The following is a 27837-nucleotide window of genomic DNA, read 5'->3' on the forward strand; positions in this document are numbered from 1 at the left end:
GAGAGCACGAACAGTGTCAAGAATATGACGAAGTTTTCGTTCGGCTCTACCATTTTGCTGAGAGGTACCTAGACAAGTTAGTTGATGAATAGTGCCATAGGAATGCAAAATAGCTTGGAAAGCATATTGAGTGTATTCAAGAGCATTATTAGATCGAAAAATTTTGATGCACTTAGAAAATTGAGTTTTAACCATTTTTGCAAAATTAAAATATATTTGCAATAATCATAATGATGTTTCATATGAAAAATCTAGCTATAGCGAAAATAATCATCAGCAAAGATAACAAAATATCGAAATCCACTAATACTAGAGATAAAGGAAGGCCCTTAAACAACATAATGAACTAGGTTAAAGATATAAGTGGACATTGATTCACTAGTATGGAAAGACAAAGTTGGTTGTTTTCCTAACTGACATGAAACACAATCAAAATTTTTTGTGGACACTGAACCTAACTGAAAGCTCGGATTTGTGTGAAAACACAAGAGCTTGTTTAGACTCCTAATAAAAATTATGGCTCGGTTGCTTTTACTCCCAACTTAAACTAAGTACAAAATAAGATTAATTGCGTGAAAACAACCAATAAAACTACTCTATGCCATATTCATCCAATATTAATAAGAAAATAAAAGCTTAAAGAGTAGGGAAGAATGATGCAAACACAAGATAACACCGAGACATGTTATCGAGGAGGAAACCAAATAACTCGGTGAAAAACCTCTCCGCCGCCTTCCAAGCAGTAAATTGATCCACTAGAGAATAAGTTGGAGTACATGAATAAAAAAAAGACCCTCCAAGCCTAGTCTACCCCATGTACTTGAGCCTTTCAAGCTCTTGCTACTAACTTGCTTCTTGGAACCTAGTCTTCTCTAGCTTTCCCGGATCCTTCAATTTAGCCCGATTGCATCCGCCAATGATTAGCTTCTTCCAATGCTTCCCAGCAGCACCAAAACATCACTTGACACTCAGATTTGGTGTGGTAAGAGTTTGGGCTATCAACCTCTCAAGGATTTAGAGATGAAGAGGTAGGAGTAGAGGAAAACCACAAGGAAATGTGTAGATGATTGTGGGTATAACTGTAACGTCCCAGTAAGTCAAAAAAGAAAAAGAAAAAGAAAGTGTAAGATCAGATTTTTTTGGGTTCCCACGTGTGCCACCTAACCCCACTACCCACCACTTATTTCAATCTACCTCACCCTCTCATATTCGGCCATCCCTCTCTTCTTATTTTCTTTTCTCTCATACACTCCTCTTTATCACTTGTTCATCCTCTCCCACCAGTACATCCATACCACCATCTCCACCATCATTTTTCCGGCAATGTCATTGGAAAATCCTTAGGAACCTCTAAGCATCTTCATCTTTTATTTTAGGTAAAAGTTTCTAATCTTTTTGGTGGGTTTAAATGCTTTTGCTTGAGGTTACTTTTATCTAAGCTTTAATAATGATACCCATGTGATTTATGAGCAATGGAAGTAATATTTATGTGTTTATATGTATGAGTTTTGTATTGGTGGAATTATTTGATGAGTGGGTTTATGGCTTGTGCTAATGATGACTACCTAAGGTTTATGTATGGTGGAAAATTTGGGGGTTTTGAGTTATAACATGTGATGTTTGGTAAATCTAATTTTTCCATTGTCATTAGGTTTATTTGGAGTTAGTTGAAGTTCTAAATTTCTTATCTTAGAGGATATTTTGATTTTGTTTTCATGGGTCTTTTAATGATGTAGTGTAAATTTTCTGAAAGCTAGTCATGATGTTGGAGATGATATTAAATGGGTTAACTTTATAAATTGAAGTTTATGCCTTGTGAATCAATTTGTTGAGAAACTTTGGAAGTGGAATATATTATTATTGATGAAGTTAAATACTAGGCTTACCTAATTAAGCGCTTATTTGGCAATTCCTAAATTGTAGATAGATACAATTTTAAACTTTATGCTTATTGTGTTAGGTTTGCTTGATATTGTTGAGGTTCTAGCTAATCTCCTTTGGAGCTTGGAGAATTAGGTTTTTTGCGGGTTGCAAGGTAAGTAGTTTTTTAATGGGATTTTCGAAAAATAACCATATTGCATAAATGTTGTTTTTAGGTTAGACACACTTTTGAAAACTACCAATGGAAACTATATTTTCCTAAAAACTATTGTGTCGTAACCTTAATATATATATATATATATATAATTATATATGAAAATGCATCCTATTTGGTATTGTATTTAGGGAAGTGCATGAATTGTTGATATGGAAAAATAAGTATCTTTTATTTAATCTTTGATAAGGAAATCATGGATTTTATAGTATATTAGAAAATTCAAAGATGCTTATCTTGTCTTGTTATGTGGGAAATTGATAGAAAATCTCTTGACAAGAATGAAGTTGAAAACCTTACAAACTTTGTAGAAGTTAGATTATTTAAGATTTTTCTGAAACTACTTAGATATAAACTATGTGTTTCAAAGTAATGTAACCTGTGAGCTTTATGTGATTTTAACACCATGCCATGTGTGATTTCTCGGTGATCACTCGGTTTGGTTTTTGTAGTCTTTGTGACAACGGAATCAAATTTAGGTTAGTGCCTTTTCACTTTGGATGATGTGTTCTTCCCTGCTGCCCATGGGGGGAAGAGGTTTCTTGATTATGTGTGGGTGAGACTGCTGCCCATGGGGCCAAGAGACCACATGCAAAAGAGGTCCTATTTAACGCACTCTCTCTGTTACCCATGGAGGGAGAGAAAAACCTTGAGGGTATAAGTGAGGCTGCTATCCATAGGGCCAAGAGTCTGCATGCCAGAGAGGACAATATCATGCCAGTTGTGAATGGGTAGATCCCCTGACCGGTCTATGTGGTAGTGTGGTATATTTATGATAATTTACCCTATGTTAGATATTATGGCTTTGGAAATTATATTGTTGGTGCTCACAGATTATAGTATATTTCAAATTATTTACTTTGAGAAACTTTATGTTTCAATATCTAATCATTTTTGTCATATCATATTATTATTATTAAAGATGAAACTTGCATTTCCCCCACCCTCATTAATTATGCTATTTACTGGGCGTTAGCTTATCCCACCCTCTAACAATTTTTCAGATTTATTAGCTATACCTTGGGTATGGAGCTTACTTCTTTGGTGATGATTAGAGTGCTATGTTAAATTTGGAGACTTTTGTTGTAAATAGTTGGTGATTCGATCTTGCTATGTTCAACAAGACCTTAATTAATTCTATTAGAGGTGGATCACTTGAGGTTTGTTAGCCCTTGGCGTGGTAGGCCTAGACTCGATGTTAAGGTCCTTATTCTCGATAAGATTGTGACTTTGTGTAATTTAATCAGAGTTTTGTAATATATTCATGTATTATGTGGAGGCACATGATTTTTAGTTATTGTTCGTAAATGTGTTATAGACCTCTGACTTGTAATGTGGAGATTTTAGTATGGTTGTATATTCTTATCCTTTGGAAAAGAAAGGAAGATAAAGATCTCCTATAGTTTGATTTTTCAAAAAGGAAAAGTCTACAGGTGCCCTTGGGATGTTTTTCTCATGCTTTGGACCCTTTTGGGTTTAGGGCATGATAATAACAATCTCTAACTATCAAGTGTGTATGCTAGGGTTTTCTCTTTAAAAAGCACTCCTTACAATATGTGGGTAATAAGGGTATATATAGTGTGGGTAAAGACTTAGTAAAACAAACATGACAAATTAGCCAAACAGAATGTTTTGCGAATATTTCATGGGAAGGCCTTACCTGCGAGACACTTATGAAAACACCAAGCTGTCATGACTTTTCGTATTCCAGTCGTGTACTCTACATGTGGCTACTTTGCGGGTTAGCTTCTCGCAAAATCCACGTGTGCTTTTTTAAGCTTGAGTCTTTACACTCTTTCGCACTCAACCTTTATAATTAAATTCCCCACATAAATATAGGGAAAAATGATTGAATAAAATTACAATCAAATTTGGCACAGAATTAAAACCAACACAAAATAGTTGTAAATAACAACTTTACACTAACAAAACTCAAAAAGCTAAGTGTTGTACTCGAAAGGAAGATGTGTGACCAAGTCGGGCATGCCAAAGTGCAAGGGAAGGAATAAAAGAAATTGCAGCAGCAACAGAAACATGAGTAATAGGTAGAAGATGAAGGTTGTCCACGGGAAACATATGCCCAACTCTGGGACCGGTCCCAAGCTTCTGTTCCATCCTCGGATCTTGCATAGTACACCTAGAATAACCAAAAGTAATGTGATAAAACTACTCAACTAATTGTCCCACAGAAAATAAATTGTAAGAAAGGTTTGGAACATTAAAGACCCTAGGAACCAAGAGGTTGGAGGTCGAGATAGAATCTATATTATGACCAAACATTGTGGCACCATTTGCTGTGGAATATTAAGAAGATGTGGTGCAGGTTCAAGATGAGAAAATAAGGACGAGTGAGGTGTCATGTGATTGCAACAAACAGAAGCAACAAGTAGAATCCATAAGCCAAGAGGAAGGAGACAAACCAGATAAAACTGAGATAGAAGAGGAATAAGATGCATTACCAACCATACGAATGCTATTAGTGATGATGTTTTGAAGGTCAGCTGTGGAAATACTGATAGTGGATCCAGAAGATGCGGACTTTGCGGAGATGGGAGACATTGGTTGGATACTCTCAATGTAAGTAATAGTAGTAGTAGAAATGCAACCAGTTGATTTGTTGCGACAATAGCAAGTCTCAATATTATGACCAAGACGTTTGCAAAATTGCAAAAACTTTTGTTGGATTGTCAGCAACGATTGTGGTAATAAGAAGAAGACATGTCCTTATTCTTCATTTAGAAGCAAAATATGCAAAAATGAAATCTACGCGAAATATTGGGTAAAGAGAACTCGGACTGCAAAAAGTCAACTCTGGTAAAAAGTCAATAGTCAAATAGTAGAAAGTCAACGGTCATCCATCAGTCCAAGTCAACTGAAGATGACATCAGCAGAATCAGCAAATGACGTGGGAGATGATGACAACATGTGAGTCAACTAGGGTTAATGTGGCAGATGATGTCAGTAGGTGACGTTAGCGGATGAGCTAGATGACGTTAGCAAGATTTCTAGCAGCGTGTGGACGAAACTCACTGAATGTTTGGGCGGCACGTGGAGGTGCATGCGGTGTTCGATAAGGATGATTCTTATAGTGTTGAGCAGATCGGTTGACGATCTATATGGCGATATGTCTTATGTCTTAATCAAAGGTTCAGAGGGACAAATACGACGAAGGCAATGTTCTTGGTGGCAAAGAGTGAGCTTCTGGTGGTGGAGATTCAACCTAAGGACCTCTGACAGAGGTGGAGTAGTCAGGAAAGGGCACCGAAAATGTTTACTGACCGGAGAAGATGATGCAGCGGAGAATACCAACAAAGACAAGATTGCAAGACACAAGAAAGTTAGAGTAGTGGCTCTAATACCATGTTCGAAATATTGCATGAATGTATTGTATTTCTTAAGTAATAAAATATACATGAGTGTTTTTATATAGAAAGTAGAGTATGTAGTACAAGTATATGTGATATACAAGTAAACAAGGTGGGCCTAAGACCCACAACCTATTACACGTTTACAGGAGGAATATTATAGAATAAAAGTTAATATAAAATGTGTCTCTCTTTCTCCTTAATTCTAAAACAAAATATACATTATTAGGTTTTAGACCCCTTAAAACACAATTGGATTAACCTAGTTAATTAGCCAAGTGATTAACTTAGTCAATTTATGCAAATCTAGGTTATCACAAACATACAATCATATCAAGAATATAAAGCAGTGGAATAATAAATAATACAATGATATGATCACCCAGGAAACCACACGGTAAAAACTTGGGGAGAATTTGATCTAGCTATTCTCAAGGTAAACTGAATCCACTATGCGAAAGAATCGAAGTTCATACAAAAGGACTTACAAGCTCCCCGCTTGACTTCCTAATGCTACCCACCAGTAGAACTTACTGACACGACCATGTGCAAGCTCCAAATCCACGGACTCTTTCTTTCTTAGATTCTCTAATAAGCTACAAGCACCCACGCTTGTTATTCTTTAAGCTCCAAAGGCAGCAACCGAGTTGATCATCAAGATGTTAATATAATCTCTACCTTGAAAACCTAAAGTTTATGTGAAGGAAAGCTCTTCAAAGATCTCACAAGAGATTCACACAAACAGCAAAGTATGAGCAACAATAACTTAGAAAAGTTTGGGTACAAAACCCTAGATACAAAAGAGGCACTCTCTTCTCTCTCTCAAAAGTCTCAAAAACGTGGCTTAAGGTTTTTTTATATAGTGGGAGAAGTAGATCTGAAACCCTAATATTTCATGGGCTTAAGCTGTTGTTTGGGCCGACTTAAAATTCTGTAGATACGATTTTCGATTGATCAAGCCTGTCCTTTGATCGATCGAACTAGGTAGAATATGAAGTCTTCTTCCTGTAGCTTGTATGTTCTTGAATCTTGACTTGAATCACCTTGAGCATTGTCTAATAAAACCTATAGACTCTAAGATCTATATCTAGACAAGTTTGTGTTCACGATTTGCCAATTGTTCTAAACATTTAGAACCTAACAAACTCCCCTTTTGGCAATTCGTGACAAAACTTACATAAACAATGAAATGCTCAAATACAAGAACAACCTAATACAATAAAATGCCCAATTACACAATGTTGCCCAAATTCAACCTAACTACTATCTATCAGTTGTAAGTGTAGACAGTAGCACAACTGAATCAACCTGTATATTTCCTGAAATACTAAACAAAACGCATAAACGCATGTGTGGAAAAATACAAGTACAACAGAATATAAAAAGCAAAAGTAAACTAACTCTCCCCTTAAGTTAGATACAACAAAAACAATTTCAACTCCCCCTAAACAAAACAGACAGGATTCCCACATAACAACTATTTATCCCTCTTTTTGTCACGTATTGACAAAGACTACCCAATCAGAAGGTAGACAGAAAACATACGCAATAGAGTAAGAGAAAATAGAGAATTAAGGGAACACAAAACAAGTTCTATAGAAAATAGAGACATCTCCCCCTCCGAAGAGCAACAACTCTCCATAAGAACCACAAAGGTTAAAAAAAAAAAACTTTTCTCCCCCTATAAAAATAGGAAAAACAAAACAAGTTTTGGGAAAAAACAGTTTTGGGAAAAAATAAAGGGGGTGGGGATAATAAAAACACACAAACCAAAGTTAAAAACTAAGGTGAGGATATGCATGAAAAAAAAAAATTCTCTCTTTCAATAAATGCAAACTTAACACTATGTGACCCATAAACAGTTGCATGAATAGAGAAAAATATTTGCACATTGATTATCCATCATATCTCTTAAGAAAATAATTTTCTACAGTTAACACATAAAAATAGCACATACTAGAATGTACAAAGGACTCAAAAATTAATCAATCAATTTTTAAATCAAGTTGAGTACCCAATTTAGCAAAGTGTATGCATGTGTGAAAACAATGAGAGATATGACTGCAAAACTGTAATGAAACTAAGTTTAATATAAATTCAAATTCACAAAATTGGCTTGAGCATAGAGTTTCTAACAAAAACCCCAAAAAATTTGAAAAACCACTTGAATGTTTTGAAGCAAATTGATAAATTGGTCATCACACATGGTTGAAAAACAGATTAGAATGACCAATTTCATCAAAACAACAAGACAATTTTATCAATTAAACCCAATTGAACAAAATCCCCAAATCGGATCAATTTCAAACCCTAGAATTTTCAATTTTTCACAAAACTCCAAATTGATCAAATTAACTATCATAGATCATGAATATATCCATATAGCAACAAAACCCATTGATCAATTTCACAAAACAAGGCTTGATTAAACAAAAATCCCAATTAATGCATAGTCCAAAAATTTACCCAAATACCATGAATTAATGCATGAAATCATGAACAAAATTACAAAAGAAAGGGTAATATAGACATACCGGCTCAAGGAGAGAGAAACCTTGCAAAAATTTTGGAAGAAAACAACAAAAAAATCGTTGTGGAGCCTTGCCGAGTCGGAGAGAGAAAAGAAAAGTTTGAAACTTTTTTTGAAAAGTGACTTTGAAAAAGTCAGATCTGAGTTTTTAAAAACATGATTCACGATATTCGATTGATCGAAAATTACATTCGATCGATTGAATCAATCCAAGATTTCTATAAGAATTTTAAGTAATTTTAGATCGATCGAAAAATAGATTGGATCGATTGAAACAAGCAGCGGCTCACAACATTTTGAGAAAAATTACAGTTTTGAAAAAACACAAACCACATTTTGAAAACTACTCCTCAAAGCATTAAAATTGTTGAAACAAAATGCATGAGTATGAGATGGAATGCTTTTTCAAAAACCCAAGTTTTAAGCCCAGTTTCTCCAAAGAAAATTTTAGCCATTCTCCCTTTAAATTCTCAAGAAAAAAAAAATGTTTTGCATAATACTCAAGGTATTTTCAAACTTGGTTGGTAAGACCAAAAACACACACAGTAACATGTACAGTGTTTAGGAAAGAGTAACTTGTGTAGTGTGTGCAACTAGCAAAACCTTGAGATACATGTGAAGCGATATGTGAATAGCAATCAATCACAAAATCTACAAAATCCATCACATAGAATTCAAAAGAGACTATCACCTAAAGAGCTATATCATATAACTCCTACATCTCCTAGAACATAAGCTTGCAATCATGTAAGTTTCTTGAATTTTTGCCTCATATTGTACACACCAATTTTAATTATGTGATTTGGCATCAAGCCTAATAGTACACACCAATTTTAAGCATTAAGCAATTAAACCGAGGCTACATCTTATGTTCTTTTTGTGTATGTGCTGCACTTTCTCGAGCACAAAATCTTATGATATGCACTAAAGTGTTCATGATTGGCTAGTGAACAGTAGTGAGATGGTTATTTATGCCTTTCTCAAAAGGATCAAGTCCGACAGTCAAATAACATGTGACTTCAAGATTAAGACAAAGTGATAAACACCATAAATATCTTTTCCACACAACATGCACTACAAAGTTTCAACTAGTCAAGTGCAATAAATAAACTCATCAAAACTAAACAAGGTACACAAGCTTGTTATGTAAAGATAATATGGCCAATCCTTGATTATAAATCCAAGGTGTGAAATATAAAACACAAAAATCTTTTTGGTTTTAAAAAACAAATTTTATGACCAAAAACAAAAAGCACATATTATGCTAAATGAACAATGCAAAAGCAATGCATGATAGTGCAAAACTAAGCTATAGAGGGTATACAAATAAGAAATATTAATTTCTTAATTAACCTTTGAGTACATGTACAAACTAGTACATACTCACACAAAATCAGAAATAGCTTAGCACAAACTATTCAAGTTTCTCCACAATGTCAAGCATGTTCTAAATCAAGAGAGATGTATCATAATTCATGTAATCCTCAAAACAAATAAAACAAGACATAAAATAAAATATTTTTGTCTTTTTGAAATTTTTCAATGTTTTTGGATTTTTTTTTTTAAAAACAACCTAAAAAAAACAAAACAACCAAAAACAAAAATAAAACATGTTCACAATTAATTGAAAGAATTAGATCAATGACAAGTTAGCAACACTCACCTTGGAGAATCTTTTCTCACCCATATAGCATGAGTCTTCGGCTTTGTAGGTGAAAATCCATGTGAAGCAGTGTGTATTTAAGGAATTACGCCAATCTTCTGAGAGAGACTAAAATCCTGCAAATTTCTTTCACATGCCAACAAGCTCAAATTTTTTAAAAGAATATGAAATAATTTATATGGACTTATGACAGGAGAAATATCATCACATATCCTAGATTGACATACAGAATGCTTAAATTTCAACTTATGACAATTAGGACGAATGTGACCACGAACACTACAAAAGTGACAAACAGGAACAAATTTAGGAACATCAATATTCCTAACAGCAAACCTATTCTCAGATTTTGGTTTTTGCCTTAACAAAGAACAGTTTGGTCTAATATGACCAACAACACCACAAATGTGACAGGTAGACACAAAAACAAATTTATTATGCTCTCTAACAGTAGGTTTAGACTTAGATTTAGGAACTTCAACGTTTACTTCAGAACCTTTACCTTTGTTTAACTTAGCAAAATAAGCATTTTCTTTATTATTCCTCTTGAAAGGAGGAATATAAACTTTCTCAGTTTTACGTTTAAGAGAAACAGAAACACTTTTATTATCAACAACAGGCTTGGTACTCTTCAAATTTTCAATTTTAGTTTTAGATTCAACTAACTCTTGTTCCAAGCTTTTCATCTTCTCACTTTAGAGGAAATTTGATTTCTCAAAAATTCATTCTTTTTATTAGACTCATCTAATCTCACAATTAAATCATCTCTTTCAAGATTAGCCAATTTTAACTCTTCTTTAAATTGCTTAGCAATTTTCAAAGATATAGATAATTCCTTATGAAGAGTTTCAAAAGCATCAAAAAAATCAACAGAAACAATAGTGTCCTTTTTATTCAAAACATCACAGGCATCAATAAAATCAGTAGAAGCATAAGCAAAAAGACACTTCAAATTATCCATGACAACAGGGGTCAATGATCAGCTATTAAATCAAAAGATCTAAAACAGAAAAGCTACCCGCTCTGATACCACTTGTTAGGTTTTGGACCCCTTAAAACACAATTGGATTAACCTAGTTAATTAGCCAAATGATTAACTTAGTCAATTTATCCAAATCTAGGTTATCACAAACATACAATCATATCAAGAATATAAAGCAGCGGAATAATAACTAACACAATGATATGATCACCCAGGAAACCACACGGTAAAAATCTAAGGAGGATTTAACTTAGCTTTCCTCAAGGTAAACTGAATCCACTATGCGAAAGAATCGAAGTTTATACAAAAGGACTTACAAGCTCCCTGCTTGACTTCCTAATGCTACCCACCAGTAGAACTTACTGACACGACTACGTGCAAGCTTTGAATCCACGAACTCTTTCTTTCTTGGATTCTCCAATCAGCTACAAGCACCCACGCTTGTTATTCTTTAAGCTCCAAAGGCAGTAACCGAGTTGATCATCAAGATGTTGATATAATCTTTACCTTGAAAACCCTAAGTTTATGTGAAGGAAAGTTCTTCAAAGATCTCACAAGAGATTCACACAAATAGCAAAGTATGAGCAACAATAATTTAGAGAAGTTTGGGTATAAAACCCTAGATACAAAAGAGGCACTCTCTTCTCTCTCTCAAAAGTCTCAAAAACATAGCTTAGGGTTTCCTTTATATAGTGGGAGAAGTAGATCTGAAACTCTAATCCTTCATGGGCTTAAGCTGCTGTTTGGGCCGACTTAAAATTCTGCAGATACGATTTTCAATTGATCGAGCCTGTCCTTTGATCGATCGAACCAGGCAAAATATGAAGTCTTCTTCCTGCAGCTTATATATTCTTGAATCTTGACTTGAATCGCCTTGAGCATTGTCTAATAAAACCTATAGACTCTAAGATCTATATCTAGACAAGTTTGTGTTCATGATTTGCTAATTGTTCTAAACATTTAGAACCTAACATACATCCTAAACACCCACAGTTAATTACATCATTTACAAAATCCACAATTTCACAACATCCGAACTTAACATCAAAATCGTAATTGTCATTCTCACTAAATATAAAATGCAGCCTCCTTCCTTGGTTGTAGCCAACTTATACATGTTAGAATTAGATGAAATAACAATGTTAGAGCTAGGTAGGTATCGTTGAAAGATTGAAGGTAAATGGCATCAATTTTGGTTTGTGTGTATTTGATCTGGGATGGCATGAAGGGTTATGGGTAGGTATATATAAAAAGGTAGAAGTGCAAGAGGTGAAAATGATGAATTAAAAAGTAAAGAGTTTTGTGTGTATGTGTAAGGGATGAAAAGTCTTGAAATATTGAGCTAAATGATACAAAGAATATTTATTTTTTAATTAGAACTGTCATGAAACATTGGACCAAATGATACAAAAATTCAATATTTAATTTCTTCTTATCTCTGATATGGCACTTGAGAATATTTCAACTTTGCATAGAATGCGCCATTTGGCAAAATTTCATGTTCTTCCACATGTGGTTTCTGCTTTTATATATATATATATATATATATTTTTTTTTTTTTTCATTGATTGATTGATTTGCAATATTATGCCATATCTGATAAGACATATATGCATTACTTAAATCAGTGTATGGTTCAATTCACTTGTAGATCATACGTCACTTTCTTGGATCATGAGAGTTCAGATTGCCCTTGATGCTGATAGAGGTCTTGAATACATCCATAAGACACCAAAAGTCATTATGTACATCGAGAATCAAGACAAGCAAAATCTTACTTGATAGTAGCTCCAGGGCAAAGGTTCAAACATAGTGCATCCATTGATGTAATATGTATATTCTTTGTATACATGTAATCCATCTTGCTAAATATGTTTTTATCCCCTCTCTGCATCTAGATTTCAAATTTTGGTTTGGCAAAACTTGTTGAAAAAAAAGGTGAGGGAGAAGCTTCGACAACCAAAGTTGTTGGCACATACGGTTATTTGGCTCCAGGGTAAGTGACTACTTATAGCTGGCTACTATGGTCCTTAACAAGTAGTTCATCTAGGATCAATTGTTTTCTTGTTTTGATACAGATACTTGAGTAATGGTCTTGCCACAACCAAAAGTGATGTCTACGCATATGGTGTTGTTCTTTTTGAGCTTATATCTGGAAAGGAGGCAATTATACTAACGGAAGGTATGATGATGAAAAATATTGAAAGACGCTCACTGGCATCCATTGTAAGTTCTGCCAATGTGACAACATTTGTCCAATACATAATATTGTCTTGATTCATGAAATGGTTTTCTCCTTTAAAATTAATGTTTTATGTATTTGAGGTGCTCATTCTACTAAATCTGGAATATGATCAGGTGATAGGGTATGTAGTAGGCTAGCTTGAGAATTGCCTCATAGATAATTCAATTCTTGGTTCTGTAATCCGAATCCTATGCTTACTACTTATGTTGAAGTGGGTTGAGGACTTAAGTTTCCAATTCTTTTGGCAAAGATTAAGATTTGAGAAGGGTGTTTAAAAAATAAATATTCCCCAACCATATTGCTCCCATTTCAGAACTATCATATCTAGGAGACACATCAATTCCAATCTAAGGGCTTAAACATGGTGTTAAAATAATAACAAAACAAAAACAAAAAAGATAAATTGGGGTAATTCTTCATGCATATTTATCTTATGCTTCACTTTGATTCACAGGCTCAGTAAAGTCTTAGACCTGTGAATGGTTCACTTTTTACTTTAATTAATTTCTTGCACATAAATTCTCTTCCTGTATTAATTATTATTTGTTGCACCGTAGGCTGTGTTTTTATGTTGGAACTGCTTTCTTGTGCAAGCATGCATGTTGGGTGCTGCTTTTTTTCTAAAGCTTTCCTGAAATTGCAAATGTTAGGAGCTCTAAGGAACTCCCCTGACTCCATGAACATGTCAAGCATGAAGGATTACATTGATCCAAATACGATGGATCTTTATTCTCATGACTGCCTATTTAAGGTAATCTATAATCACCTTTTGATCTCTTTTAGTTTATGTTTATTGCAGATGTTTGATTTTATCTATTATTATTTGCCTTAACAATAAGAGTCTTAAAAGTTTTTCCACAGCCTTTTTGGGACAATACTTGGTTACAGTTAAACCTTGTCCACTACAAGGAAATGATTCTTTTTTGGATCGGGGTGTTGGGGGAAGCCAACGAGGAAATGATCAAAAAGAAAATTCTTACTAATTGATAATATTTTTATGTATAAAGTACATTGATATATTGATTTGTACAAGAAAGAAGCCCTTATTCTCTCTTTGGATAGAAGCAAAGGGGAAGCATGATCTATACCAATATAGTGATATTGGCCTGTATAAATCCGCAAGCAATTGGAATATGGGACTTCTGGTGGTATTTTTTCACATGATATCCCACCCAAGAAAGAGACATCAGTCTATATACCCTTGGTGATTCAACATATCTTCAATAGTTTGGAACCAAGCCGATATGATCCTAAGCTTTATTTCTATATCTAGTTATCATGATAAGGAAAACTGGGTGTTGATGTCTATATTACCAACTTGCAGGCAAAGAAATTCTCATTATTGTCTCTATAAGGAAATAAGCCCTTTCATTGATTTTTTAAAACTGCCTAGGAAGTTGCACTATATAGTGACTTACCTCATCATTATTTTGTTCCTGATTTTGCTTCTCTTTGCATAGTTGGCCATGCTGGCAAAGCAATGTGTGGATGAGGATCCTATTCCTCGTCCTGACATGAAGCAAGTTGTGATATCTGTGTCTCAGATTCTCCTGTCCTCTGTGGAGTGGGAAGCAACTCTTGCTGGGAACAGCCAAGTATTCAGTGGCCTTGTCCAAGGAAGATTGCATAGTGGGGCAAGTTTCTTTTCAGCCCACTTACTACTCTTTATTTATTTATTTTTTTTCCAACTTATGGCCTATATATCCATATTAATTATTTGTGTACAGTAGCTGAGTTACCCTAGTAAGGTAGTAAGATGGCAGTATGCATCATCATTTTTGGTCTTCTGCTATCATTTTTAAATCTTTATAATGTGGTATTCTTTTTGAAGTTAATGTGAGAAAATTTTGATGTAAAATGTGGCTGAGGGGTGTACGTCGTTTTGTAATACAAGCTATTTAAGTGGCTCATTTTCATCTTTACATCAGTCATTATATTTTGACCTTTTCTTCATAGTTGTTCTGCCACAAACTTTGAAACTCTCAAATGTAAATTGTGTTGGATGAAACGCAACTTAAAACATTCTACCTCATAGATGCTGATATGAACAGTTTGAATTATCACAAAGCATGGTTACAAAATATTTTGTTGTGCTTTAGTCATGGTTATGGCCTATTATCTCTTTTTTGGCTGAATAAGACATTCTATTACCAAAGAAAGGAGAAAAACTAAAAACAAAACCAAAGAGAAGGGATAGGACTTAGCCATCACTTTGGATTTGAATGCATGATTTATTTGAACTATTTAATATTTTTCAATTCCATTACCAGCTTAATTCCTTTATACATTTATAGTTGGACCTAGCCAGGTCAAGCAGCGTAGGTTTATAACTGTTACAGATAATGTTAAGTCAGCACACTTATATTCAAAGACTAATAAGGGATCATAATCGCATTCAAATGGAAGAGATGGCATACAGAAATCTGAGGATAAATCCTAGTTGAAATTATCTCTACTGATCTTATTGTTTAAATTCAATTTTATTATCTGTACAGTTGTTATCCAATTGCTGTAAATTAATCAACGTTGAGTTATATATACAATAGCCCCAACCATCATTCTTGGTAAGGCAGCACATTATATTACATTCGTTATTATCTTTACATGGTATCAAGCCAATAATTTTTTCTTTACTTCTTCCTTTTGCCTCCAATAACATCAGCATCACCAATTCTTCATCTTCCACAAACATCTCTCTCACCAATCTTAACAACATTCACCCTCAATCAAACCTACAGAGACAACTATCTTCTATGGAAGGCTCAACTTGTTCCCTACTTGAAAGTGCAACACCTTTATGGCTACCTTGATGGATCAACACCAATTCCACCACAAGCCATCACTACTCAAACAGATGGTGCAAATCAATTCTTGATGAATTCAGGATCAAATAATTCTCGGTGCTATCATCTCCTCACTTTTTGAAAAATACTAGCAAGTGGTCAAATGCACCATCTCATGAGAAGCATGGCAGACATTAGAAATAGTATTCACATCTCAGTGTCAAGTAAGGATAATGCAGATCCACTACCAACTTATTACCTTGAAGAAAGGGAAACTTCTCTAAGCAGAATATTTTCATCAATTTACAAGTCTTGCCCCTATTGATCAACCGCTCAATGACTTTGAGCCATTTCTTTCTTATTGGCTGGCCTCAATTACAAATATGATTGCTTTGTGGCTTCAATTACGGCGACGCTTAAGTCATAAAGGAGTCATATTCGGATTCGAGGCCAGCCAATAAGAAACCAAAAACCCCAAAATCATTGAGTGGTTGATCAATAGTAGCAAGAGTGTTGGCAAACTGGTAAATTGATGAGAATAGTCTGTTATAGAGGAGTTTTCTTTCTTCAAGGTGGCAAGTTGGTAGTGAATTTGCATAATCCATGCTCGACATTAAGATGTAAACATTTTTCTAAAATCTGCCATAATTCTCATGAGGTGGTGCATTTGACCACAAAACTAGTATTTTTTCAAAAAGTAAGGAGGTGATAGCCCCGTGATAATATGATATATCCTAGGAGAAGAATTCGTGGAGGCAAACAAAAAAAGGGTATGCATTTAGTTTCATGTATGGCTTGGGTCTAACTAGACAGGTAGGTTAAATTTTCACTCAAATTTCTATTGTGGAGCTATTGTAATAGGTTTTGTTTGTGCAAACTGATACTCTGTTGATACTGAAGAAAAACTATAGAAGCAGTAGCTTGTATTGAAGCAAGTGTTGGGTTTTTTTATCTCATACAAAAACACACGCAGCGGAAGCAACAAAAAAACGGATCTACTTCAATCATGAAAGATAAACATGTAACCATGAATTACTAGAATCAAAGAATAGAAAGCGTACCTTGGTGCAGTGAATTTCAAAACCAAACTTGAGAATACCTTCAATCTTGATGTCGCGGAAGCCTGAAGAGAAGCACACACGATGCTCTCTTGATGAAACAGAAACTAAACTGTTAGTTTCTGGTAGTAAACCTCGAATCCACGAGGGGTTTCCCTGAATCCACAAGGAGATAAAACTGGAATCCACTAGAAGAAAATTTGACAAAATGTCTGTGTTTATTGATAATAGTCTGTTTTGCCTCTGACGGCTACAAAACATATAAATATTGAGCAAAAATGTTTAAAACCCTAATTCGCACTAATTAAGCGATTAGGTGACAAAATTACCGAATTTTACCAAAAATGGCAAAATTGAGTTAAACGCAAAATCATAAACTACTGACCTTAAGGGTCGTCCCAAAACAGACGGGACCTTATTCTGACTTTTAAACTAAAAGTTATTAAGGAAAAACAAATATTACTATTAATAGCAAAAACATTGTTTTCGGGGCCTTAACGAAGGAATTTGCCTAAAATTTGGAGACATTCATGGCATCATGAATCTGGATCAGAACGCCGTTTCCCTTCAACCTGCCAAATTTCATGCAATTCCGACACTGTTACCTCTGATGGCCCCTACTGGCACCCCCCTTTGATCTTGCATTGTGACTTCCTGCGCTCTTGCTGCTCCAAGAAGGCATGTGCTATCTGTTCTACATCAAATCTTCATCTCAATTCCACATGGTGCCCAAGATGTGTGGTCTCTCAATCAGTCTTTTGTATATAGATTCTCAAAGAAAAATCCTTCTCCTTCTCCTTGTGGAGAAAAACTGATTTCTTTTTCTTTTCATCTTACGTACGTTAAACCATTCTCATCGTTTCTTTATTTAATAACACTTATTAAATAATGACTGATTTCTAATTGGGTTAGCCTTTTGGGCCTATCCAATTGGGCTTTAGTTTGTGGCTTGAGATGGGACCAAAGGGACCAATAAGACACTAGCTCCAATGGGCCTTGGGCTTTTCCGTCAACTCTTGACAAGTCCAAAGTTACCATTAATTATATTCAATACCACTATAAGAATATAATTGCACTCTATGCCTTATTTATAAATTATTTCCCAAGACTTTTTTATACATTCAACCCCTTCATTAAAATATTCGTAGTAATACAATGTCATTAATATTGACTGCCACTTTGAAGGTTACTACATCTTAATCCTTGAGTACCCGGTTTAATTCTTATTGTTATTCATTATATATTTATGAAATCCAATTCCATAAATATATACTTTAGTAACTCTTTACTAAAGTGGTTGGACCCAACACTCTGAATAACCAAACCCATTAAACTTATCTCAAGGGAATATTTTATATCTCCGTTAAGAGATTATGAATTCCATCTTGAGAATACATGTTCTATCAACACTAAATGCGGCTGCCTAACATACTGAGGTTTTGACCATAACTTATAGATCTCACTCCTGATATATCAAAGCAACCTACATCTCATGATCAGGTCCATTATTCTCTCAGGATTTAGAGTTGATGTAAATAGAAGTCGTGAGCTTTATTATTCATTTGACAGTCATTAGGAGAATAATAAATCTCACAGCGGTCCAGTTCAATATGTCTTAACTCTTAAAACATATCAACATACCAACTAGAAGTCTCCACTTCCATGATCAAGACAAATCATCTTAGTTGATATGTTATAGTCAAACACTAAATGCGGCTGCCTAACATACTGAGGTTTTGACCATAACTTATAGATCTCACTCCTGATATATCAAAGCAACCTACATCTCATGATCAGGTCCATTATTCTCTCAGGATTTAGAGTTGATGTAAATAGAAGTCGTGAGCTTTATTATTCATTTGACAGTCATTAGGAGAATAATAAATCTCACAGCGGTCCAGTTCAATATGTCTTAACTCTTAAAACATATCAACATACCAACTAGAAGTCTCCACTTCCATGATCAAGACAAATCATCTTAGTTGATATGTTATAGTCTTCGCAGATAAAACGCCCAATTTCATCACCGACTACGAACTAAAATTCTGAGTTTACAAAGAACTTGTGATTTATATCTTTCTGTGACTTTTCACATAAATCACATACTATGCATCTCATAGATTAAGATAATGTCCCATTAGTTCATAAATGGTCTCATACAATTAAACAACATAATTATTCATGACATGCCAATAAATTGGATTTTAGGGCACAAACCCTAACAGTAAGAACAACAGAGAAATTGTGATTGAATATTGAAGAACTAAGAACAAAGATTGATAAGGAAAGATTGAGAGAGAGAGAAAGCGGAAGAGAATGAAATTGAATAAACTTGTATTTAATTTCTTGCTTAATTACAATCTGTAGCTCAGAGTTCTATTTATAGTACAAATCCTATCAATAATTGAATAACAATTATCTTCAAATTATGCAAATTAGATCCGTAAAACCAGGAATGAAATCAACTAAGCTCAAATGATTTTCGCGCCACCACCAACTGATCTTTGAACTCATGATATGACACCGTTTTCAGTCTATTACACTCAGCCACCAATATAAGTGAAACCATGCGTTTAACAACAGCACCTTTAGTGATACGGTGTATTTCATCATCATTTAAAAATCCCAATGGTAACTCTCAAATCATCTTCTTCCTCAAGGCTTCTCTGATTTCACAGAATTCAATCCCTTTTCTGATTTCTCAGATTTAGCATCTTCAACATCACCCCTCAAATGACAGGGGGAGGAATCAACTAGGAGTTTGCGTCGTTGATGAAGAAAAGAAGGGGTAGACAAGGGTTTGGTAAAAATGTCAGCCAAATTATCTTTACCAAAAATAAAACGAATACACAAATCTATGCGTAAAACCTTCTCATGCACATAGTGATAATCGACCTTTATATGTTTTGTGTGAGAATGAAAAACTGGATTGACAGACAAGGCAATAGCAGAGACATTGTCACCCCAAATGACAGGAACATGAGAGAGAGATTCGCAATTCTTTAAACAAGATGCGAAACCAAGAGAGTTTTGCAGCAATGGTGGCTAAGATGCGATATTTAGCCTCAGTAGAAGAGCGAGACACAATAGCTTGCTTCTTTGCAGACTAGGAAATGGGGCATGGACCAAGGAATACAAGAAGACCAGTGGTGAAACGACAGTCCATAGGATCACCAGCCTAGTTTACATTTGAAAATGCAGTGAGTCAAAGGGTTAGGCGTGAAAGAGATGCCATGATGTAAAGTACCACGAATATATCTGAGAACCCGTTTGGTAGCTCCTAAATGAGTGGAAGTAGGCTTGCTCATGAATTGGTACAATTGATGCACACTAAAGGCAAGATTAGGTCTAGTAAAGGTCAACTATTGAAGTGCCCCAACCATACTCCTATACTTAGTGGGATCAGATAGAGAGACACCATCATGAGGGAGCAATCTAGTGGATGGATAACATGAAGTCTTAGTAGGCTTAGAGTTCTCCATGTGGAACCTGTAAAGGACATTAGAGGTAAACTTGGACTGTGTGATAGAGAGGCCAAACTGAGTTCTAGTGATCTGGATGCCCAAAAAATAATGTAGAGAACCAAGATCTTTAATATCAAGAATAGCACTAAAGGCAGCAATGAGATGTGAGATATGCTTGGACTTGTTCCCAGTGATGATAATGTCATCTACATAGAGCAGAAGGTAGATGATGGTGCTGGCGGAATGGAAAATGAATAGAGAACTATTAGCCATAGAGGCAGTGAACCCAAGATGAAGGAGATGAAAGGTAAACCTCTCAAACCATGCCCTTAGTGCCTGTTTGAGTCTATAGAGTGATTTATGTAGTTTACACATATAGGAAGGATGAGCAGCATCTATATACCCTAGAGGTTGTTGCATATAGACCTCCTCCTTGAGGTTCCATGTAAGAAAGTATTAGACACATCCAACTGTCTCAAAGGCCAATTACAACTTACTACAATAGGAAGGACAAGTCTGACAGTGGCTGGCTTGATGACTGGACTGAAGGTCTCAGAATAGTCAATACCTGACCGCTAATGGAACCCTTTAGCCACAAGCCTTGCTTTGTAACGAGCAATGGTGCCATCATTGTTTAGCTTAAGCTTGAAAACCCACTTACATCCAACCAAATTGGCATGAGGAGGAGCTGGAACCAAAGTCCAAGTGTGCTACTTTTGTAAGGCTTGATATTCAACATCCATGGCTTCACACCATTTAGGATATTTAGAGGCTATTTTGTATGTAGGAGGTTCTGTGTAGGTGTAATCTAGGACTGTCTTATAGCATAGTTTGGTGTTAGGCTTAGTTATGCCATTTTTGGACCTAGTCTGCATAGGATGCAAATTAGGAGCAACAAGGGGAGGAACTGAAGATGGAATTGGGATAAGAAAGGAAGCTTATAGAAAATGTTTAGTGGCCATGGATGGAGGTATAGGGTGAGGTTGAGAGGGATTGGCAGGTGTGGAGGGAGAAGGCAATGGTGCAGAATCTAGCTGTAGAGGTGCAAATTGAGCAATAAAGGAATTGAGAGGAACTGATGAACTGGTTGAAGATGTGTAAGGATCCAATAGAGATGGTTGATTAAAAGAGTGAAGATAAAGAAGATTTGACAACCAAAGGGAATCAGATAACACTAAGGTTGGAGAAGATGAAGAGTGTAGAGAGTTGCTAAGAGTAGGGAAAGGAAACTTAGTCTCATTGAATAAGACGTGTCTTGAAGTGTATAAGTGTTGAGATTGAACATCAAGACAGAGATATCCTTTAGAAGTGAAGAAATAACCTAAGAATAGACACTCTTTGGTTCTTGGTTCAAGCTTGTGAGTGGGGTAAGATCTAAGGTGGGGATAGCAGGCACAACCAAAAACCTTCAATTGTGACAAATTTGGGTGAGATGAATAAAACTTGAACCAAGGTGAGACAAAGTTTAGGATAGATGTAGGTAGTAAACTGATGAGAGAAACTGCTGTGAAAGCAACATAGGACCAGTAGGTAGTGGACACAGATGCTTGAGATAACATGGTTATAGTAGTTTCAATAAGATGTCTATGTTTTCTCTCAACAAGGCCATTTTGTTGTGGGGTATAAAGACAAGATAGTTGATGAGTAATGCCATGTTGTTGAAGATAGGATTTAAAGGCAAAAGAGGTATACTTACCTCCACCATCAAACCTTAGTGTTTTTATTTTGGAGGAAAACTGTGTTTCAATCATGGCTTTAAACATTATAAACTTGGAAAAGACCTCAGATTTTTTACTTAAGAAGATAAATCCAAGTGAAAAGTGTAAAGTGATCAATAAACAGTACATAATATCTAAAACCATCAATAGATTGCATAGGGGAAGGACCCCACACATTAGAGTGTATCAATTCAAAAGAGAAGATGCAAGAAATGAAGACTTAGGAAAAGGAAGATTATGCATTTTTCCATATAAGCAGTGATTACATGAGTGAGGTACATCAGTACATTTATTTAGAACAGATTTGAAATGAGGAAAAAGAAGCTTGAGAACTTGATCATTAGGATGACCTAGTCTCATGTGCCGAAGTGTTTTATTGAAACTAGTGGACTTAGCAACATTGTTGCAGGCCTTGGAAGACAAAGCAAGCTGAGTAGCCTTATGAGGATAGATGGGATAAACTCCATCTTCACTCTTGCCCTGGTAGAAAACTTTCCTCATGGCCAAAGCCTGAATTGAAAGGATATTCTCATCAAAATAACACCAACACTTGTTATCATGACAGATTTTGTGAATAGAAGCAAGATTGGAGAAAATTGATGAAACTCTAAGAACATTGTTAAGATGAAGAAGGCATGAGTGTTTTAACTATGTGAGTGATTGGTAGATTCTACCCACTGCCAACAGTGAGGTGATCTTGGCCAGTATAAGGTTTTGGAAAGTTGAATTGATTTAGGCTTGCAGTGACATGATCAACGGCTGCGCTATTAGCTAGCCAAGGTTGCTCCTGTGCAAGGCAAGCATTAGAAGTTGTAGCCATTGCTACAAGCTTGGAAGATGGATGTTTGCCTTGATAGGCATAATCCATCCTATGATAGCAATTAATGGCTAAATGTCCAAGCTTGCCACAGATCTGACAAGTTGGCCTTCCTGATCTGGGACTTGCAACAGTTGTATTGGATTGGTTTGACTGAAATTGAGAAAATTGATTGAAGTGAGGTGATTGATTATCTGAGCCTCTACCTCCTCTTCCATCTCTATTGTTGTATTTCTTCTACCCTTCCTCTATTGTATTGATTGTAGTTGCCATTAGGCTTTAAGGTGGAAGTAGCTACCAAAGCAAAGATTGGATCTTTAACATCCAAACCTTCATTGAGTGATTTCTTTTTTGCATTCAGCATGGTTGAAAGCTCATCAAAGCTTAATTAAGTGCTCTTGGTCCTTATTGCAAACCTGAAAGCATTATATTCTTTAGGCAGACCTTTGATTGTGATCTGAAGAAGCTCTTCAACATCTATAATCACACCTACAGCTAGTAGTATATCCCTAACTACTTTGATTTTTTGCAGATAAAGATCCACAGTGTTTGCTCCTTTCTTGAGGTTATGTAATTTACCTTTGAGATTCATTATGTATGATTTGGAAATGGATGAAAACCTATTCTACAAGACTTTCCAGACCTCCATAGCAGATGAGCAACCTATTGTAAGAGCCAAGATGGAAGGTGATAGAGTGGAGCTTATGAATGTAAGCAAAGCTTTCTCCTTTGACCTCTAGAGTAAGTAATTTGGATTCAGAATTGTTGTGGTAACACCAGAAAGATCTTTCAAGACCTTCTTAGGAATCAATTGAGGTTCTTCCAGTAATTCAAAGAGTGAATAGGTTTCCAAAACCATTGAGATTTGTTGCTTCCATACTATGTAATTTGTGTTGTCTAACTTGACAGTCATCATATTGGCCATGTTTGAAAGAAGGAGTGGCTGATTCATCACATTTGTTGAAGAAATCGAAGAAGTCGAAGAGGTAGCCATTGTTGAGCTTGAGGAAGCCATTGTTGAACCTGAGGAAGCCATAGATGAACTTTGAGCAGGAAGCGTTGGCTTTGATACCATGAAGAAAAACTATAGAAGCAGTAGCTTGTATTGAAGCAAGAACAAAAGAGAAACTGTGATTGAATATTGAAGAACTAAGAACAAAGATTGAGAGAGAGGGAGATAGAGGAAGAGAATGAAACTGAATAAACTTGTATTTAATTTCTTGCTTAATTTCAATCTGTAGCTCAGAGTTCTATTTATAGTACAAATCCTATCAATAATTGAATAACAATTATCTCCATATTATGCGGATCAGATCCGTAAAACTAGGAATGAAATCAACTAAGTGTTGGGCTTTATGGAGCCTAGTTTATGTTTGATTCGGTTGATGATCCAACCCGATCCGAATAATGTTACGTGGTTTTTAATGGGAGATTTATTGAGGCTTAGTCCATGGAGAAAAATTTTTGGCCCGTTTTGTAGCCCATTGTGTATCCTATGCACAGGATGTAAAAAACGCAGCTTGATGATTAGGGTTTCTGTTGTTGTCATGTTTTTAGAGAGAGAGAAACATTGTAGCCACAATTTGTAATTTTTCCTTGATAATAGTAAAATCCTTGTAACTCCGTGGACATAGGCAAATTGCCCAATCACGTAAATACTGTCTTGTGCGTGTGTTTGTTTTCCTTGGTATGTGTTTTCTCTATTTTTTTTGTTTCTCACATGTTGGAATTTCATATTGAATTCCCTACACTAAGCTCAATTGATTTTCGCGCCACTGCCAACTGATCTTTGAACTCATGATATGACACCATTTTTAGTCTATTACACTCAGCTACCAATATAAGTGAAATGATGCATTTAACAACAGCAACTTTAGTGATATGGTTCATTTCATCATCATTCAAAAATCCCAACAGTAACTCCCAAATCATCTTCTTCCTCGAACTTTCTCCGATTTCAAACCCTTTTCTAATTTCTCAAATTTAGAAACACCATCATCTTCAACAAATACTTCTCCACAAACGTGGCATAAACTGCAAACATAGTTTGTATGCCATTGCAATACTTCATTTATACATCTCCATAATGCAGCCTAAAATTGAATAATTTCGTACCAACCAAAAAAAACATTTGTAGTGTGAGGATGCACCGACACTACTTGCAAAGTGAAGCTAGTATACGGCGAGGTGGATCGAATGATCTTCGGGCATGAAGGGCTGCCCAATTATCCAGCAAAAGAACATCACCTTTCTGCCAAGGAAAGGCTACACTTTCCTCTTCAAGGATATTTACACAGTCATAGATGATATCAGCTGGCAACGGTTTGCCGTCTCCAAAGGTAACAGCTTTTACAGGATCATTCCTGGTATCCTCCCAGCCTGTATAAGCAGAAACCATGCTGTTAAACCAAATCTTGCGCTGTCTTGTCTTGTCGAATTTAATAGCTGGGATTGGACCCATTACTGTTTTCAATGAATCCTCCAGCCATTCCAGCTTCATCCCCAAATTAGCAGCCCTGTCAAATGTGTTGGAAGAGCCATATTATCTCCAGGTCCAAATAATAGATATTATACCTGTTAAGGCTTTGTAATTGCATACACTAATCTACTTTGAAGCCATCGTATGAAAAGATGATCTTAGCTATACAGATAGCGCAAGAACTTAAATTGAATATATGGGACATCTATAAGATGATTGGTCCTGAATGTCCTGAACAATGGCCTCCTGCAATACTTTTTGCAAGGCATTGAGCCTGCTAATATCTATCAAGTAGAAGCTACACAAGAAAAGCAGTTCAGCAAATAGAACGTGTGCAACAATATAGTTGTTGCTCTAATGAGTTTGAACACAAGAAGTTCACCTATACTGATCATATATTACAGTGAACCTGAGCACCATAAAGATAAAATCTAGAGCATTGGCATATCATAGGAATATAGCAGGTCATATGCAAATAATTCTGCTGAAAAAATGCCATCACAGCTTGCAACATGGCAATTTTTTATCCCTCATCACCGTACAACTTGGGATTTCAAAAGAAACATATACTGAAGTGGTTTCGACAAGTCTTGGAATAACACTATTGTCAAGAACATTAATAAGTTGTTATGGTGTAGAACTATGAGTCTATGATCATGCTATTGAGAGCTAGATTTGTGTCCAAAGTAGATTGTGCTTTAACTTGTTTCACCTATCTCATTGCATGTATTCCTAATCAAAACAGGAACATGTCTGGTTTGTTCATGTTTTACAAGAATCAACTACCAGATAAGGAACCACAGCTTGTCATGCACAAATGCCTGGAAAAAAAAATCATTTCAAATAACAAACAATAGTTCAAATCACAAACCTTTCCTCAGCCACACTCTTGTCTTTGGTCAAGAATGTTGATTTCCACCCACGCCCGATATGAGATGACGGGTCATCATCTTCTCCTATTACCCGCGTATATAACAATCCATGCTCTTCCAGTCGTTCAACAAATTCTGGGTGTCTCTCTTTCACCTTTTCATAGACAAGATGGCTAAGAACTATAGGAGTCTCTCCCCCACTTCCAGGCTCCACTTCACAGAAGAAAAACAGCTTGGAAGGGAATGTAGTAACCTATTAATAAACCCAAGTAAGTCCTAAACAAAGCTCGAGAAGGTATGCTGATAAAAATATCTTACACAACGAAGTTAAAACTCGAATACCACCACTCAATACCGTCTTTTGCTAGAACCAGGGGATACAAAAACTATGTGCCGTTTTCATCCACAAAAAACGATAGGTTTTGGCACCCTGTTGACCACACTCACCCAATCACCCTAAAATGATACTGTATTTAATTTTAACGACGACATGTCGTCCACATGGTGAAACGACAAACTGTATATAAACTCTGTACTAGGAGTATTAATATAAAAACGTCAACACCTTCAATATAAAAGCTCAATACCAAATTGCTTCGAAAAAAGGGATGAAATTACGGAATATACCTGAGCCATCTCATGGTGAAAAGGAATCTTCTGGTCTGGCGGGGAATCATTGGTGGTGGAGATCCGACCCACAATTTTGTTCCGAGGGGCAGCTCCACCCACGTAAGGAAGCTCCTCGAAGCCAAAGGCCTCAACGACGTCGTTGAAGTCCGAGGCTGTATTTACAGGAAAGCCCCTGAGGAGTACAGCACCGGACTTGTGGAGAACAGAATCGAGAAAAGTTTTCTCGGTTTTGATCGCTTGGGTGAAAAGAGACAGAGAGGAAGGAGGGGTCTGGGACTTGGGGTTGGGTGATAGAACTAAAGGGAATTGAATTCCATTGAAAAGCTTTTGGTGTGGGATTTGGAATTCCAAGAATGTCTCCGACATGGTTATGCTCTGTTCTGTTCTGTTCTGTTTGTTTTTCTGGGAATCTGTTTGTTTGCTCTGTCAACTTAATTTGGTGGGAAAATTAGTGAAGGGCCTTTGCTGGTCGTTTGTTGCTTGTGTCCAGGTTCAATGAATGGTGGTTTTGGGCTTTTAGATGTGACTATGGCAGTCCATCCAAGTTTGCATAACACTTCTAATGGGCTAGACCATATGTAAGTTGCAACTAAAACCCAGTCTTAAATACTTTGTAAAAACGAGTAGTAGAAGTGTAGAACATAGAAACAATTGTGTTTTTGGGATAATTTCCATCGACTGATTTTTTTACTTTTAAGAGCTTAGTTGTATTTTTAGAATTTTCACATTGTTGAAGATATATTAATCTTCCAACAAAAGAGAATAACACTTGAAACGCCCTATTATTAAATTTACACGTAAAAGCAAATTGGATATGACAACTATGAGATGCTAGCAAATTCAACAAGACCTCACATAAAATAAAAGCCCCCACAAACAGGGGAAGTTTGTGTAGAGATTGTTAACATATGGCACCATCAATTATTGACAATTGGGCTGATATTCTAAGTGATTTGCAATGAATTTTTTTTAAAATGATTAGACTTAGGTCCAGTATCACTGGACCCATTGAGATGGTGACATGTGTCCACTTTTGGAAATGTATCACCATCTGACTAGGTCCAATGCACTGAATGCATTGGACCTAAACCAAGTCCTTAAAAAAATTGTAAGAAATTATCCTATAACCCATTGAG

At 35.8% G+C, this 27837-nt stretch overlaps 2 protein-coding genes across 2 annotated transcripts; one reads left to right on the forward strand and one right to left on the reverse strand.

The window, feature by feature from the left end:
• The first annotated feature begins 2725 nt into the window (after nt 1-2725).
• LOC111988306 (probable serine/threonine-protein kinase PBL10) lies at nt 2726-13351 on the forward strand. Its single transcript, XM_065765892.1, has 6 exons — nt 2726-2826; nt 4592-4672; nt 4787-4874; nt 12534-12631; nt 12714-12817; nt 13335-13351. The coding sequence occupies exons 1-6, from the start codon at nt 2726-2728 to the stop codon at nt 13349-13351; spliced, it is 489 nt and encodes a 162-aa protein (XP_065621964.1).
• Nucleotides 13352-24553: 11202 nt separating this feature from the next.
• On the reverse strand, nt 24554-27284 carry LOC111988335 (clavaminate synthase-like protein At3g21360). Its single transcript, XM_024020124.2, has 3 exons — nt 26699-27284; nt 26071-26324; nt 24554-25236 (listed from the first exon to the last, which is right to left on the reverse strand). Exons 1-3 carry the CDS (start codon nt 27065-27067, stop codon nt 24876-24878), a joined length of 984 nt encoding a protein of 327 aa, XP_023875892.1. The 5' UTR covers nt 27068-27284; the 3' UTR covers nt 24554-24875.
• Nucleotides 27285-27837: the final 553 nt, after the last annotated feature.

The sequence above is a fragment of the Quercus suber genome, unplaced genomic scaffold, assembly GCF_002906115.3.
Source record: "Quercus suber isolate HL8 unplaced genomic scaffold, Cork oak 2.0 scaffold_23, whole genome shotgun sequence".
Classification (NCBI taxonomy): Eukaryota; Viridiplantae; Streptophyta; class Magnoliopsida; order Fagales; family Fagaceae; genus Quercus; species Quercus suber.

Coding starts and splice junctions, on each gene's coding strand:
- LOC111988335 (XM_024020124.2), bottom strand. CDS start 27,067: ATGTCGGAGACATTCTTGGAATTCCAAATCCCACACCAAAAGCTTTTC. Junction 26,325..26,698: donor TTCACCATGAGATGGCTCAG/GTATATTCCGTA, acceptor GTTTATTAATAG/GTTACTACATTCCCTTCCAA. Junction 25,237..26,070: donor AAGAGTGTGGCTGAGGAAAG/GTTTGTGATTTG, acceptor CACATTTGACAG/GGCTGCTAATTTGGGGATGA.
- LOC111988306 (XM_065765892.1), top strand. CDS start 2,726: ATGGAGGGAGAGAAAAACCTTGAGGGTATAAGTGAGGCTGCTATCCAT. Junction 2,827..4,591: donor ATCATGCCAGTTGTGAATGG/GTAGATCCCCTG, acceptor GATGTTTTGAAG/GTCAGCTGTGGAAATACTGA. Junction 12,632..12,713: donor TACGGTTATTTGGCTCCAGG/GTAAGTGACTAC, acceptor GTTTTGATACAG/ATACTTGAGTAATGGTCTTG.